This window comes from Tupaia chinensis, unplaced genomic scaffold, assembly GCF_000334495.1.
Source record: "Tupaia chinensis unplaced genomic scaffold, TupChi_1.0 Scaffold142384_1, whole genome shotgun sequence".
Lineage (NCBI taxonomy): Eukaryota > Metazoa > Chordata > Mammalia > Scandentia > Tupaiidae > Tupaia > Tupaia belangeri.
In genome coordinates this window covers 371534-388627 of record NW_006202232.1, presented here as the reverse complement: position 1 = coordinate 388627, position 17094 = coordinate 371534, and the positions used below count along the sequence as shown (strand labels likewise).

The 17094-nt window shown below is 47.9% G+C and overlaps 1 protein-coding gene across 4 annotated transcripts in view; it reads right to left on the bottom strand.

Moving 5' to 3' along the window:
* The window catches only part of GRIPAP1 (GRIP1 associated protein 1), a 27110-nt gene extending 11786 nt beyond the window's left edge, over positions 1–15324 (bottom strand). The window contains exons 1-15 of one of the 4 annotated variants that reach the window (XM_027766324.1): positions 15263–15324; positions 13137–13203; positions 12876–13003; positions 11955–11981; positions 11123–11230; positions 7035–7185; positions 5258–5442; positions 5016–5063; positions 3819–3850; positions 3682–3729; positions 3449–3548; positions 1693–1770; positions 1344–1436; positions 756–890; positions 5–20 (exon numbers count right to left, since the gene is read on the bottom strand). In XM_027766324.1, the coding sequence (XP_027622125.1) occupies positions 5–20; positions 756–890; positions 1344–1436; positions 1693–1770; positions 3449–3548; positions 3682–3729; positions 3819–3850; positions 5016–5063; positions 5258–5442; positions 7035–7185; positions 11123–11230; positions 11955–11981; positions 12876–13003; positions 13137–13203; positions 15263–15304 (1258 nt within the window). In that variant the 5' untranslated portion in view covers positions 15305–15324. The remainder of the gene's footprint in view (positions 1–4; positions 21–755; positions 891–1343; positions 1437–1692; positions 1771–3448; positions 3549–3681; positions 3730–3818; positions 3851–5015; positions 5064–5257; positions 5443–7034; positions 7186–11122; positions 11231–11954; positions 11982–12875; positions 13004–13136; positions 13204–15262) is intronic. The other 3 variants (XM_006163512.3, XM_027766325.1, XM_006163514.3) reach the window with 3 other exon arrangements.
* Between the last annotated feature and the right edge of the window lie 1770 nt (positions 15325–17094).

The following is a 17094-nucleotide window of genomic DNA, read 5'->3' as shown; positions in this document are numbered from 1 at the left end:
CTATTGGCTCGTAATGACTCCTAATGCAGGAGCAAAGGGGGTGAGTTTACTAAAAAGCTCCCAGTGGGCGCCAATCACCCTGGTAGACCATCTAGTAGACCATCTCTCTTCTCCCTGGTACTGTGGGTGTTAGGATCTCAACTTCTGGGTGGGAAATATGGCAGAGACTATCAATTGCTCCCCAGTATTCATTCTCCCCTACTTCCCTAGCAACAGAATTTATAGTTGGGCACATGATTGTTAAACAGATGCTTCCCCTCCTCCTTCACAGTTAGTTGTGATCATGTGATTAACTTCTGTGTAAGTGGTGAGTATAATTTAGGTTATGCTAGTTCCTGCCCCCTTTCCTCCTTCCTTCCAGATGGAATGCAAACACGGAAGAAAGGAGCTTGAGCAACTATCTTACCTGCCAAGTGTTGAAATGAAGGTAGCAGAACAGCAATGAAGGGAGAATCTGGGTCACTGGAGATTAGAAAGCCATCATTCCATCCTTGAGCAACCTACCTTAGTAAAACCTCAACTTCTATCTCATTTAATCCACTATTATTCTGGTTTCTGTTCTTGAATTAGAATGGATATCCTAACAAACCGATGGGGCTCCTTCTTGGTGAAGTGAAATGACTTGTCTCAGAACACACATGTGCTAATCTAGGTCATTCTGTCTCCACCGACTTCCCACCCCAGCTTATGGGGAACTCTACTCCAGTCTTGAGCCAAGACTGGTGAACTAGGAGAATACAGGACAAAGGTGTCACCTGGAGCTGGGAGTTGAGGTCATCTTTCTGTCCCATAAGATCCTCATACTCAGCCTGTCTTTGTTGTAACTCAGTTGCCAGCCCAGTGGTCTGTTCTCGGAGCATGTTCAATTCTTGGGTCTTTGCTGTTTGTATCTGGAGAAAATGGTAGTGTTGGGAAGTGCAGTGAAAGGCATAGGGCAGGAGCCTCCCCAATCCAGGGAGATAGGGAGAGAAGTGGGAAGACAGCCAGGAAGGGAGAGAAAATTTCAAAGAGAAAAACAATGAAGGCAATGGATAGATGCGATATATATCCATACAGTGGACTATTTATAGTGATAAAAGAACAACTCTGTGCTACATGTGGATAAATCACACAGAAAGAAGGCAAAAGAATGCCTGATTCCATTTATATGAAGTTTGAGAATTAAAGGAATCTGTTGCTAAAGGTCAGAACAATGGTTACTTCTGGGGGAAGTACTGACTGGGAAAGGGAAAAAGGGGACCTTCTGTGGTACTGAAAAACCACCCTGCCTCAACATGAACTAGAAGCAGAGGGAGAGAAGGGAACTGAGGAGGGGTTGGTAAGGGCTCCCAGATGTCTTGTACCTGCTCCAGGGCAGCCAGGCTAGTCCGCAAGGCATTGTTCTCAGCCAAAAGCCCTTCCACCTGTTCCTGCGCATCTGCACTCTGGATGGACACCTGGCCCCACCCCCACGACAGGTGAGAGTAGGTCCAGAACAGGGGACAGGACCTACCCAGAGCCAAGAAAGAAAGGAAAGGGAAAGGGAAAGGGAGACAGAGACAGGTGTGCACGCACATGCACACATGCACACACACACACGCACATGCCAGAACTTGGGGAAGCAGGACCCCTGGGACCTTGCTTGCCTGTAGTCCCCACTCAGGCTACCCCACCTTCATCTTCGGCTCCCTGAACCCACCCAGCACAATGTACCTGATCCTGTAGGGCCCGCAAAGCTGCTGCATGCTCCAGGCGTTCCCCCTGCCGCTGATCTCTCAATTCTGCCAGGCTCTGTGGGAACCAGGTGTCAAGGGAGCCCATTCCAGGCCTCAGCCTCCATTCAAGTACATATAACCCCTCTGTGGCCACCAAACAGCATTTTCCTAGCACCTATGGGTGTCACCCAACCATCAGAGACCTAAAGTTCATCAGACTCCAGGTCATTATCCCCAGGGGCTTCAGACACATCCAGCCTCTCTATCCCAGCCTTCAAGCATCTCAGACACACTTTGATTCCTGGACCTAGCCCCTAGGAGGTTCAACTCGACCCCATCTATAACACTTCTCACACTCACCCAGATTTCATTTTAGGAGCCCCCAAGATTTTTGAACACACTCAACCCCCATGGATCTGCTCAAGCTCATTGTCCCAGACCCTAGAGGTCTCAAATTCATAATACCTCCTAGTTTCTAGCTCCGGATGAAGCTAATACCCCTGCTCTGCAACCTGTCATTCTGGTCCCAGTCTCTCGGGATCTTTAGATGTACCTAACTAGCAGTTCCTGCAGGTCTCAGCTGTCCACAGACTCCTGTCCCAGCCCCCATGTTCCCAGCTTCTAGGGGCCTTAGACCCACAAGCTACCAAATCCTCCATTCCATGAGACCTCAGAGTAATTCCTTCCAGGAAGAAACTCAGAGGCTTTAAAGTCATCCAGCCCTGGGAGCCAGCAGATTGCATAGTGGTTACGTTGCTGGATTCCCACATGGCCAATAGCGGCTCGAGTCCTAGACCCAGTGGCTTGAAACTCATTCTGGGTGCATTTGTGTGCATGCCCAAGATCCCAAGAGAATGGAGAAGGGATTGTGACAAGGGCTCCCAGGTGTCTTGTACCTGCTCCAGGGCAGCCAGGCTAGTTGGCAAGGCATTATTCTTAGCTAAAAGCCAATCACCCCCAGGGGGAGTGATTTCTCACTTTCCCTCTCACTGTCTCTATATCTCTGTATCTTTCTTTCTCTCTCTCACACACACACAAGCACATGCACCCTAAGGCAAAATACTAAAAAAAAAAAAAAAAGTCATCCATCCCTTAATCTTCAGGAGGCTCAGACACACCAAAACTTCTGCTCCAGCTCTGGAGGTCTCAGACTGACCAGCTTTTTGTCCATAGTCCCCAGAGTACCCAGGAACACCCAGTCCACATGATCTCACATCCTAGGGGGTCTCAGGCCCAAACCAGACTCTGGTTCCTGAAGGTCTCAAAGTACTCAGCCTCCAGCCCCAGCTGACTCACCCTTGAAAGACTTGTATCTACCCAGGTCCTATGTCTTCAGATCCCCAGGAGTCTCAAATTAATTGACATTCCTATCCCTAAAGGTCTCAAAGTCACCTAGCTTCTAGGGAGTTCCAACTCATCCCAATTCCTGGTTCCAGTCCCCAGTGACTACAGACTTATCCAGATTCCTGTCTTCAACCTCCAGGGGTTTCAGATTCATACACACTTATAGCATATCCAACCCAGCAGGTCCTCAGCGCCCCCCATGATCTTCAATTTATGCAGACTCCTACCTCAACTGCTAGGGCTCTTAGGGCTCTCTGGCTCCCATTCTCCTAGTTCCTGGGGGAGACTAGGGCCCATCCAGTCCTTATATTTCCAACACAGGATATCTCAGGCTCCCCAAGCAGCCTCCATGGATCTAAGACCTCCCCAGACTCCCAGCCCAGAGATCTTCGAACCCAACAACCCATCACCTGATTGGCAGCCTCAAGTTCCTGCTGCAACTTCTGGGTTCGAGCCAACTGGGCTTTGAGATCAGCTTCTTTCCGTTGTTGTAATTCCTCGATCTTGTTTCTGGGAGTGATGAGGACAGGGTACATTGGGCATGGCTTAAGGACCAGTTTCCTGGCTCTGCCCTGTGGTCTTCAGTTAATTCTGCCAAGTACTGTCCCTGTTGTCCACCAAGGTCCCCAACCCTGGCAATTACCTGCTGTCATTAAACAGCGTCTCCTTCTCTGTCTGCAGACGGCAAAAACTGGGCACAGAAAAACAGATGTTGATGAGTCAGTTCCACAAGTCAGTCCTTGCCTAGTCCCCCAAACCCCTGGAAAAATAGACATGTACCTTTCTTGTTTCTTTTTCAGTTTCTCGGAGAGCTGGGTGGGGGGTAAGGGGTATAGATAAGTGATAACAATGACAATAATATTAAGAAAGACAAAAATAATATTCATGGATACTCTTTACTAAGTTTTTCTTGGCAGCCAGGATTTACTTGTGTTATCTCATAGAATCCTCAAAACAGCTACTGGTTTCACAAACAGAGAAACTGAGTCTCAGAAGGGTTAAGTACTCCAGTTGTCCAAATGGTCGGCAGCAACATCAGTTCCATTTAAATCCCTTGGGTGCCAAAGTCTGACATGTTTGCCTCCAAAACAGGAGCCAATAGCCAATGGCCACATCATAGCATGAACAGGCTGGGTGGCCTGGAAAGCAGGATCACGGCTGCCTCACCACTGGATCTTGAGATCCAAAGATAAGAGCCAGGAGCTCAGATGAGTGAATGGATAAATGGGTAAAGTTGGGAGGAGATGGATGGGGCCTGCCACACACAAGATATAGTGGGGGACCAGCAGTTAGAGTAATGGCTATGTCGCTGGACACCCATGTGGTCGACTGCGGTTCGTGTCCCGGACCTGGTGACTTAAAACTCACACCAGGCATGTGTGCGTGTGTGCCCAAGATCCCAAGAGGAGAAGGGATTGTGACGTGGCCATCCCCCTGAGGGGTGATTTCTCGCTTTCTCTCTCTCTGTCTGGCAAGCGTATGCGCCCTATAGCAAAAAACTCTCCCAAAAGAAAAAAAAAAAAGATACAGTGGGACCGCATTAGCTCACTATAATTTACCTGCAAGCAACGCTGAGACTTAAGTGTAAGTATTTCCACTTCATGCATGATGACAGTGAGGCTTTTTTTTTTTTTTTGGCTATAAGGTACATGTGTTCATCAGACACAGAGAGGGAGAGTGAGGAAGCACCCACCCCATCCTGAGGTTGGGGGGTATGTGTAATGATCCTGCAATCCCTTCTCTTCCATTATCCTCTTTGGATTGGGGGCATGTACATACACATGGACCCAGTATGTTTGTGAAGCTGCTGAGTTTGGGACTCAAACTGCACAGTCGTCTATGTGGAATCCAGTTGTTTTAACCACCATGCCACTTGACTAGCCCAACTGAGGCTTTGAGGGGGTAAAATACCCCTTTTGCCATGGCAGGGAAGAAGTGAAATGGGGCAAAGCTCATGGAAAGCTCTGGCAGCCCCACCTTAGCAAGTTCCTCCTGTAGCCTGGATGTTTCTGCCTGCTTTGAACTCTGCAGGGAAGAATGAAGAATGGGGTTACTGTTAACAAGGATGGAGGATGGCTTCTGCTTTCCCCTGCCCTCCTGCCTCCCTCACCCTGATCAGCCTACAAAAGGTTAATGTCACAGACATCTCCATTGGATGTAGGCAGAGCTAGGGCATCTGCCTGCCTCCCACATTCCAGTCCCAAAAGACCCAGATTCACCTCCAAGCCTTGCAGCTGCTCCCAAAGCAATCTCTTTTCTTCTTTCTCCATTTCCCATTTAAGCTCCACCTCTGCCAAAGGCATGGGGGCTGAGATGGTGGGCGCTGGGCCCCCTGGAGGGTCCCCTTGCCCATCACTAACTGCTGAGGGTCTTCTGGCATCTTTTCCATATCGCTCCTGCAGGGCTGGTGGCAAGAACAGGAACATATAATGGATGAAGTGGTCTCTGAAGTCCCTTGCCATGTCTCCATTGGAGGAAGAATCAGACTTCAACATGTCATGTCACAGAGACCCTGCCCCAAATGACCACAAGCTTATAAAGTGAAGGTTCGGCCCTATCCATGCCTCTCACAATTTTTTTTTTTTGAGAGCATTTTGCCAGAGGGCACATGTACTCACTGGAGGGGGGGGGGAGATAATCACACTGTAACCCCTTCTCTTCTCAGGATTTTAGGCATGCATGCAAATTCACCCAGCTTGAGTTTCAGGCTGCTGGGTCCAGGACTCAAACCATGGTCAGTCATGTGGAAGTCCAGCACTTTAACCACTATGCCACCTCTTTGCCCTATCACACAAAACTTTTCTTTTTGTTTGAGAGGCTTTTGCTGTAGGGCATGTGCGCTCACCAGAAAGACAGAGACAGAGAGACAGAAAGCCAGAAATCACTCCCCCCAGGGGCATGGACATGCCACAATCCCTTCTCCTCCATTCTCCTCTTGGGATCCTGGGCACACACACACATGTGTCCAGCGTGAGTCTAAGCTACTGAGTCCAGGACTTGAACTGCAGTCGATAACATGGGAGTCCAGCAACATAGCCACTGCGCCAAATGCTGGTCCCTGCACACAAATCTTTTTTTTTTTTTTTTTTTGGAGAGATTTTCGCTATAGGGCGCATGCGCTCGCCAGACAGACAGAGAGAGATATAGAGACAGAAAGCGAGAAATCACCCCCCAGGGGGGATGGTCACGCCGCAATCCCTTCTCCTCCATTCTCTTCTTGGGATCTTGAGCATGCACACACACGCGCCCGGCATGAGTTTTAAGCCACCGGGTCCAGGACGTGAACCGCGGTCGACTACGTGGGAGTCCAGCGACATAGCCATTACGCTAACTGTTGGTTCCCCCTGCACACAAATCTTTTAAGTCCTACCAACCACTAAGATCCTGCCTACCATCAAATTATCCCAGAGCTAGTTTCCCAAGCCCCACCTACAGCCTCCCAAGGCCAAACCCACTAGGCTCCTTCTGCATTTTACAGCTGAAAAATCTAATTCCCATCCACATTCTACCAAGTCTCCCTCCAGATGCTCCCAAACCAGCATCCATCACCAAACAAGCCCCCACTGCTTTTCAAAGGGCCACATACACAAGGACATTCCCACGCCTTACCAAGCTTTCCTTCAGCTTTCATCCTGGGCTAAGAATCTTCCCAATGTTCCTTCATTCACCTTTTCCACTCAGCAAATACCTCCTTTTCAATGTTCAAGTTGCTTATCTCTAACATTTGCTAGGTATCGGGTACTAAACTGAACAGAAAATGATACCACCTCTTACCCGCACTACGGTCTTCCAAGTGGCAGGTATCACCACATGCCTTGTTTAGATGAGGAAACTTTTACTCAGAGAGGTGAAATGGCTTGTCTGAAGCCACACACTGGTTCATGATATGGCCAAGCCTCATCCAGAAGTCCTTCCCCTCTCCCTAAGAGGACAACAGCCTTCCCTGCCTTACTCGAGCCCTGAGGTCCCCAAACCCCCAGGAGGGCCTCCATGCACCTGCCACGTTCTTCTGCAAGGCTGTATTCTCTGCTTGTAATCTCAGCAGCTCCCCATCCACAAGGGGCTCAGCTTGGGCAGACCCAGCTCCAGCAGTCCCGTCCTTCAGTTGCTGGTTCTCCTGCTCCAGCTGTTCTATCTGGCTGCAGAGCTGAGCAGGGGAAGAGAAGTAACAGTGAAGCAGAGAAGCAGAACAATATTCTCTGACCCATAATTAGCACTTGACTGTCACTTCCTTTTTTTTTTTTTTTTTCTAGGTTTTTTCTATAGGGTGCATATGCTTGCCAGAAAGACAGAGAGAGACAGAGAGATAGAAAGTGAAAAATCACCCCCAAGGGGAGATTGGTCACACCACAATCCCTTCTCCTACATTCTCCTCTCAGGATCTTGGGCACGCACGCACATATGCCAGGCATGAGTTTAAGCCACTGGGTCCAGGACTCAAACCACGGTCAACTACATGGGAGTCCAGCGACATAGCCATTACACTAACTGCCGGTCCCCCAGATGTCACTTTTAAACTAGCATCCTTCAATATAGATTTCAGTATTAATGTAGCACTCTGCTCATTTCTCTCACCAAGCATTAATTGCAATTAAATTCTGTTTTGTAACATAGGGTCACAAGCAGATCCTGAAACCAGATTGCTTGGGTGTGAATTTCTACTCTGCCATTTATTAGCCATGTGACTGTGGGACAAACTGCTTTTGCTCCCTAGGACTGTTTTCCTCATCTATTAAGCAGGGATACTAATAATAACTCATAGGCTTGGTACAAGGATTAAAGGAGTGAATAAAATAAGAGTACTTCAAATACGGGACCAGTAGGTGGCATAATGGTTATGTTGCTAGACTCCCACGTAGTTGACTGAGGTTTGAATCCTAGACCCAATGGCTTAAAGGCTTAAAACTCATGCTAGGTTTGTGTGTGTGCATGCCCACAATCCCAAGAGGAGACTGGAGGAGAAGAGATGGTGGCACGGCCATTTCCCCTGGGGGCTGAATTCTTGCTTTCTGTCTCTCTGTCTCTCTCTGTGTCTCTGGCAAGCACATGTGCCCTATAGCAAAAACCTCTTTCTAGGACCTGGCAAATAATAAGTATAAATGTCAGCTATTACTGTTATTATCACTTTTTCTTTATTATCTTTTTCCTCATCCGACTCCCAGAATGTAAACTACCTAAGAGTAGGGACCAGCCTGTGCTGCTCAGAACTATATTTCTAGAACATACAGCACATAGTAGGTACTTAATAACTATATGTTAAAGGAACAACTGAACTGAACTGTCTAGGCAAACAAGGGGTGGACGTAGGCTTTGAACCCAGGTGGGCACATTCGGTTCCTGGGAGAAGGAAAGGGACTAGGAAGGTCTCTACACCTGGCCCAATGACTGGCTCAGAGCAAGTGCATGGAAACACAAGCCAGATTTAGGGAAGAACGCCTGCCCTTGCCTCACCCCCAAGAACCAAGATACCCTGGGAGCTGAGGCAGGAAGCAGTAAGAAGTGAGGTGGTGAGGCGAGCAGTTACGTATGTACCATTGGCTCTGAACTGGGTGTTAGTGGGGGACCTACTGGAAGGTGCTGTTTAAAGGAGTGATGTAAGACCTCTGTGGAGTGGACTGGTAGAGGAAGCTAGAAGCGAGGAGACCAGGGAGGAGGCTGTGGCAACACAGCAGGAGAGCAGTACTGAGGGCTAGGGCAAGACAGATTCATAGGATAGTCATAAAACTATTTTTTTTTTTTGGCCATAGGGTGCATGTGTTCACCAGAGAGAAAGAGAGAGAGAGAAAGAAAGAAATCATCCCCTAGGGGCGATAGCCACACTACAATCCCTTTTCCTCCATTTTCCTCTCAGGATTTTGGACATGTACACACAAACACACACCTGGTATTTTTTTTTTTTTGAGAGATTTTCACTGTAGGGCGCGTGCGCTCGCCAGACAGACAGAGAGAGACATAGAGACAGAAAGCAAGAAATCACCCCCCAGGGGGGATGGTCACGCCGCAATCCCTTCTCCTCCATTCTCCTCTTGGGATCTTGGGCACGCACGCACACGTGCCCGGCGTGAGTTTTAAGCCACCGGGTCCGGGACACGAACCGCGGTCGACTACGTGGGAGTCCAGCGACATAGCCATTACGCTAACTGCTGGTTCCCACACCTGGTATGTTTTTCAAGCTGCTGCCAGGTCCAAGATTCAAACCACGCACTTTACCATGTGGGATCCAGCACTCTGACCACCATGCCAACTGTAGGTCCTCATAAAACTTTTAAATAAAAGTCTAGAAATACTTTAGGGCCAACCACATGGTGCAGTGATGAAGTGCCAGGCATAGGGAGCTGGATCCCACATGACCAATAGTGGTTCGCGTCCTGGCCCCAACAACTTGAAAAACATGCCAAGTGTGTGTGCAGTGTGACCCAAATCCTGATGGGATGGAGGCATGGAGGAAAAAGGATTGCAGCATGCCCATACCCTATTGGAGGCTGCTTTCTCTTTCTCTTTCAATCTTTCTCCCTCTTGCAGGCAGGCAAACGCCCTCTGGCAATACTTTTCTTAAAATTATTTTTAAGGAGAAAATGAATTAACATAATATCAGTGACTGACACTTCCATAGCTGCTATGCACAGGCTCTGTTCTAAATTACTTACATACATTTCTCCATTCAGCCCTCACAAAAGTCCCATGAAAAAGGCATCACTACTCTTTTTTTGGGGGGAGGGGCATGATTATCACAATCACTTTTTTTTTTTAAGAGGTTTTTGCCTTAGGGTGCATGTGTTTGCTGGAGAGAGAGAAAGACAGATAGTGAGAGGGAAAGTGATAAATCACCCCCCAGGGGGATGATCATGCTGCAATCCTTCCTTCTCCCCGGATCTCAGGCATGCATACACATGCGCCTGGCGTGAGTTTCAAGCAACCAGGTCCAGGACTTGAGCCTCAGCCGGACATGTAGAAGTTCAACAATGTAACTACCACATCATCTGCTGGCCCCAGCGTGATTATCATCATTTCTATTTTAAACATTTGGGAACCAAGAAGCAGGTAGGTTAAGTGACTTGTTCAAAGATACAGTTAGTAAAAGCTAGACCCAAGATTTTAACCCAGGCCTTCTGGCTCCAGAAACCCTGTTTTAACTACTACTTGCTAAACTACATGTCCTGGTATTGTATCTGCTAAAGAGTTTCTTTGTTTTGTTTTAAGAACTTCTGCACTATTCCCATGAAAAGCCTTGGGAATACCATTTTTTTAAAGAGAGATTCTGCTATAGGGAGTATGTATTCACTGGAGAGTCAGAGAGACAGAAAGTGAAAAATCAACCCCCAGGGGGATAGTCACACCACAACCCCTTCTCCATTCTCTTCTCGGGATTTTAGGCAGGTATGCACACATGCCCAGTGTGAGTTTGAAGCCTCCCAGTCCAGGACTTCAACTATGGTCAGCCATGTGAGAGTCCAGTGACATAACCATTATGCCACCTGCTGGTCCTGGAAATACCATTTTTTGCTGTCATGAAACTTTTTCCCTTAAAACACACTAAAAACTTAGAAAATTATTAACCATGGGTACAGAAAATAGATAAGAAAATAAAAGGCAATGTGGAAACTGCCCAGTAGGTTCAGAAACAGCCAGGACACTAAATTAGTGAGGAGGTTGAATTAGCTAATCCAGAAGGAACTATCTAGAAGTAGAATTCTAGGATCATGTAAGATGAAGAGAAGGAAGAAAAAAAGGAAGCAGCCCAAACATCTTTCCATCCCATAAAAAGTATAAGAACTTCACCTAAAACTCCCCAACATCCTGGGCTTCCATAGCATCAGCCCCAAATTAAGCACATGGAGACTTGAAGTTCAAAGAAAAAGAGTGACTTGGCCAGGAACCAGGTGATCTCAGGACTCGAAGCCCTCTAATCCCAGCATAGTGAGTAGCCCTATCTGTCAAACTGCCCCTCAGCAGCAAACCAGGGCCTGTTTCAGCACCACGGACAGTGCTTTTAGGGCCAGACCCTGTCCAACCACCCTTGTGCTGTCAGTTTCAGGAAGGTGGAGTTCCCCTCCCCCACCCCCCGCCATCCCTGGCACGGGTACCTTGCTGAACTCAGCCATAAGTGTGCTGTTTTGCAACCGGAAGTCCTCTTCTTGGCTGTGTAGCTTTGCCTGTAGCATCTCATTTTCACTTAGCAGTACCTCAACTTCCTGCAGTAACAGATGTGAGCCAGGACTCCAACAGTGGCAGAATGGATGGGAAGTTGGGGCAAAGAAATGGAGAAAATGACATGGGGCAGGGCACAGGATACAGAGAATGAGGCAATAATACAGAAAGAGAGAGACACCCAGGGAGTAGGAGAGCAAGCCATGGCATAGTAGTGAGAAAAGACAGGGAGGGAGAGTGGGGAAAGGGAGGGGAAGATAATGATAGGGGAGGTGAAAGACAGAGATGGGGAAAGGGGGAAAGAGAGAAGGAGAAAGGAGTCAGGAGGGAGAGGAAAAAAAAGGCAGGAAGACAGAGATAGGAACAAAGAGAAATCAAGTGGGAAGGAAGAGAACAGAGAAAGGAGAGGGAATTAAGGAAAGAAATGAATGAGGAAGAGATGGAACAGGAGAGAAACAAGGAGTTAAAGGAAGAAAATGCAGGAAATAAAAATAGACAGCGAAGGCAGGAGAGAAAGAGAGGTTCAGGAGAGAATTAAGAGAGAGAAAGGAACAGAAAGAGGCTCAGAGAAAAAGAAATACACAGAGAAGAGGAACATGAGACAAACACAGGAAAACAAAGGCAGACACAAAAACGCAAAGCAGTGAGGTAGCTGCAGATGCAAGGGCACAAAGAAGGAAAGCCCAGTACAAGGAGATCCCAACATACAGCACATCCTTACTAAGGTGCAGTCTCCCAGACACATTCACCCACCAAAGGTCCCCTTACCTGAGCCTTCTTGCTCTTGCTCAGTGCCTAAAGGGGAGGGGGCAGTGGGAAGAGAACTAAAGTGAATAGATAGAACCCCTCACTAGGGTATGGACACAAATGCAGCAAGTTAGGAGAGAACAATAATAATAGGGGTTGTGGGATGGGAGTGTTCTCAGCCACAGAACTTGCAGGAATCATGAAATGAGTGAGTGAGTGAGTGAGTGAAAGAGAATCCTGCCTTGGTGCCTCAGCACACAAAAATCATCTTTTCCCCTAAGCTCTTGAGGCTAGTCTTTATAGGCTGGATCTTCACGTTCAAGGATTGTGGCTTCACTGCTACAACTGTCCAAACACATCTATATGGCTCCCTCCCTGTAACACAGCAACTGCCATCCATTCCCTAAGCAGCTAAGGGTACTGTCAGGTTTGAGGAATCACCACCCTACCAAAGAGAAGCCCAGCTTCCTGATTGTTACTTTCTGTATTCTGTATTCCTTCATCCAATAAATATTTATTGAGCACATATTGTATATGACATTGCACTATGCATGGGGACAAAGCAGCAAAGAAGGAACAAACAAGAATCTCAACTGTTTTGAGAGGCCATAACAGTTATATCCTAGCTCATCTTTAGAGGAGCTGAGAGGTTTGGTTGCACTTTACCAACAGGACCAGGACAGGGATGAGAAGAACACAAGGTAGCAATCTGAGTGGAGGATGGGTGGCAGAGTGAAGGCAGGTTTACTGATAGACTTCACTATTTAATTAACAGGAAGTGGATGAGAATGAGTAAATAATTGAAACTATAAATGGATTAAGAGAAAAATCAATTTAATCAATACATTAAGCAATGAGCAAAGACAATTCCATGAGGATTCTTTAAATGACTACATAAAAACACAAATGTAACATTAGGTCTAATTCACTATAGGTGCTTACTGGGTAGAGGAATGAGTCAGATGGGTAGAAGGAAGCATGCGTGGGTGGGTGGGTGGAAGGAGATACCTTCTGAGCTTTGCTGAACTCCTTATCCAGATATGCGACCTTCTGTCGAAGACTGGTGAGTTCTGGCATAGGGAAAACAGGGAATCTTGCCTTAGGCAGTGGCAAAAAGCAGAATGGTTTTCCTGCCAGATCTCTGAGGGAAAACCTTGGTTTCTATTCCCTCAATGCCCCCATCTAACACCCCTCTTGGCTCACCAACACCATTTTTGCGTAGCTCATCTGAAAGTTGGTAGTTGTTGGTCCGCAATTCCAGGAGCTGAGCCTTTGAGGGAAGGGAGAAAAAAAGACTCGATCAGGAAAGTACTCCTTCTTTACCCAGGAGGAAACCAAGCCCCTGAGGCCCCATTATACCGCATGGCCTCCACAGGCCTCTTCAGCCACTCCTTAAATGCTATGCATGCTATGTCCTAAATGACCTTCCAGTCCCCCATCCCACTTTTTCTAGCTCAACTTAGAATCTTAGCAGCCATATCCCTCCATCTCCCCTCTCCAATCCACTCTGCACTCAGGCCATCACAGAGCACTGGCCCAGTTAGGGTCATGTTCATATGTGTCCTGTGGTTCTCCATGCCCACGAAGGATAAAGTTCCTCCTCCTCCTCTTGGCTGACCTCTTCACACACTGAACACTATAAAGGTGAGTGTTGTCCATTCTCTTGGCTAGAACTGGAGGCTCCTGAGGACAGGGGGCAGGGGCTTACCTCCCTCCCTCTTTCCAAAGGGAAGTGTATATGATATTCTCCTGAGTCAAGGGGCTACTCAGGGTTCACCCCAACCCCAAAGCTCTCAAAACATGTCCAGGCCCCCTTCAAGAATTAAGTGAAAGTATAGACCATTCTAAATAGCACCCTCATCCCTACCAGCCCAGTAGGGCCCTGGCATCTGTTCTCTCCAAACCTAATCACTGTCCTTTACCTTCCAGGACCTTTTCCTTCCTCCCATGGAACCAGCTTCCCTCTGCTCCCCAACCCTCAAGGTCTGCCCAGGTCAGAGGGCTTGGTCTGGAGAGAATCTTTCCTGCCCTGGTCCTCGCCAGGACCCAGTGATCTGTCTCTCCCAGTCCTGGTCCTATTGGTACATTCTTAGCACCCTCTTAAGAGTCCCTCCCCAAGAGAACCCAATAGTATTCCCTTGCTCATGGCCCACTGAGCTCAATCTTTCTTACTCAAGGGTCCTCCTACTCCACTTAAGATCTTCCTGGTCATGATCTAATGAGATGGCCCTACACCCTCTGAGTCTCTCCTTTTTAAGGCTTTGGGTGGGCCACTTGGATTACTCTTACTCAGAATCCCCCCACATAGGTAACAGTGGTCTTCCCCATTCATGATCCAATGATCTCACTCTGCCATCCTCAGTGTCCCTCATAATGAGGAACAGCTGGTCTCCCTTATTCAAGGACCATAGGATACCTGTCCTCACTCATAGTTCTTCCCTTCCCCTCACCCAAGACCCTACTCAGGGTTCCCCTTTTCAGAATCTCCTGCCACACAAAACCCAATGGTCTCCCACAATGAGGAACTCTCTCATCAAGAGCCTGTTTACTGCACAATGTTCTGGCCTTTCATTCCATCTCACAGTCCCCACCCCCAAAAGAACCAAGGGGTCGGAGTACTCAGCTAAGGTACTTCCTAAAAGTCCAGTGACCTCCCCTCCATGCAGTCAGTTTCATCTCCTCTGGCCCTACCCCCAACACAATGGTATTACCCTTTCAGGGCCTTCTTCACCCTAGGCCTAATGGGATCACCCCTAATCAGCCCATCATAGTGCCCCCTTTTAGGATTCATTACCGACCCCACAGAATCTCCACTTCCCAGGAATGATGACAACATCTGGAATCTTTGCCCAACCCCCTGGCATAGTGGTAGCTGCCACAAATCTTCCACCCCCACAGACTAATGGTATTGCCCTTTCAAGGGCTCCCCCCACCGTGACGCAAAACGGCCCAATGCTGGCTTCCTTCCTCTCCATACAAAATGGTTTCGCCCTCTCAAGAGCTCCTTGCCTCAAAAACCAATATTATTATCACCCACTGAAGGTGTCCCCCAAGCCCCAGAGTCTCGCTCCCTACAGGTCAGGGTAAGGTATCGCCTACTTAAGGAAGCCCTCCCCCGCCCACAAGGCTAACAAAATCCGACCTTCGGTGCTCAATAGTATCTCGGAATCCAACAGTCTCACCACTCAGAACCTCAGTTTCCCTTCTCCAGACCAACCTCCTCAGACTCGGGGTCCATCCCAACCAACTCCTCAGAATGGATGGCATGACCCCTCTCTACCCCACCCCCAGTCGCCTAGCTAGGTGGTCTTTCCCTCGGTGAGCGGCACCTGCATCCGCTGAAACTCCTCCTCGGACAGAGCTTGCGCCATGTTCCTCCCCCCTCCCCCCGCCAGCTTTCTGCGCAGCCGCAGCGCGTGCCTTCTGTCAATATTACGGTTGGGCTAAACCACTGGCCAGAAATGGAGGGGGAGGGACGTAATTCGGGAGTTCAGAATTTTAGAGACAGGGAGACGAGAACGAAACTGCCAGATCGAGTGAATCGGTAGGTACTGTCGTATTAAAATATATGTCATCCGTTCTGACTTTTACGTTCTTATAAACTAGCCATTGTGGTGCGACATTATGGCATCCCTGTCTTATGGGTGAACTCGTCTCTAGGGAAGTGTTGGCCGACAGAAAATCAACCTTCCGCGGTACTCCTTTAATAATAATGGTTGACTTAATAACCATAGAAATGAAAGCGGAAGCTCTGCTTTGCTCTGGTTCCCGCCCTCTCCCGGTGACCCCAAAGGGGAATCCCGCCCCCTGCGAAGCCCTTGGCCTTTCATTTTTAAAAGATTTAACACTGATATTGTTAGCATGATGCTGTACGTCATGTTAGATAAAGGATCTAGCCGTCAATAAATTTAAAATACCTGAGAGGAAAGGATGTCAGTGAATGAAATGAAAAGCTTCATTAAAAAAAAAAAAAAACAAACCTAGGATGATGAAACACCAGGGACATTCAAATAAGTATTAAAATGCATTATAATCCTCACTGATCTGAGAGTAAGAAGTGGTATTTTTTAAAATAATTATTTTATTTAACCTCATTTACTAATTTATTTCTTTTTAAATTTGACCAGAGAGGGCCAGAGCGAGAGAGAATGAGCGAGAGCGAGAGCGAGAGCGAGAGCGAGAGGCCAGCAGTTGGCGTAATGGCTATGTCGCTGGATTCCCACATAGTCGACCGTGGTTCACGTCCTGGGCCTAGTGGTTTAAACTCACACCGGGTGCGTGTGCGTGCGTGTGCGTGCCCAAGATCCCAAGAGGAGAATGGAGGAGAAGGGATTGCAGCGTGGCCATCCGCCCTGGGGGGTGATTTCTTGCTTTCTGTCTCTCTGTCTCTCTCTGTCTGGTGAGCACACGCGCCCTATAGCAAAAACCTCTCCAAAAAAAGAGAGAGAGAGAAAGTGAGAAAGCAAATCTCAGGTCTGGGACTCAAACTTTGGTCGGCCATGTGGGAGTCCAGAGCCCTTAATCACCATGCCACCTGCCGGCCCAAGAAGTGGTATTTTGGTGTGTGTGTGTTTTTTTTTCCTTCTAGTTTTTTAAAGGTTTATGCCATAGGGCATGTGCACTCGCCAGAGAGAGACAGTGAAAGGAAAAGTGAGAAATCGCCCCCAAATGGGGATGGTCACCTACAGTCTCTATTCTCCTCCTGGGATTTTGGGCATGCATGCACAACCACCCTTGGAGACATGAATCATGGGGGACCATATGGGACTCCATGGCTGTAACCACTGCTCTACCTGCTGGCTCCTCTTTTAATTTTTAAAAAATAATTATTTATTTTATTTTAAAAATTTGCTATAGAGCACATGTGATCACTAGAGAGATAGAGAGAGAGAGAGAATGGGAAAGTGAGAAAGCAAGCTGCCAGGTCTACGACTTGAACCATGGTCAGCCACGTGGGAGTCCAGTGCCTTAACCACTATTCTACCTGCTGGCCCTTTCTTCTACTTTTTATAGGAGTAAATAATTTTTTTGGAGAGGTTTTTGCTATAGGGCACGTGCACTTGCCAGAAAGACAGAGAGAGACAGAAAACGAGAAATCACCCCCCCAGGGGGGATGACCACGCCACAATCTCTTCTCCATTCTCCTCTCGGGATCTTGGGA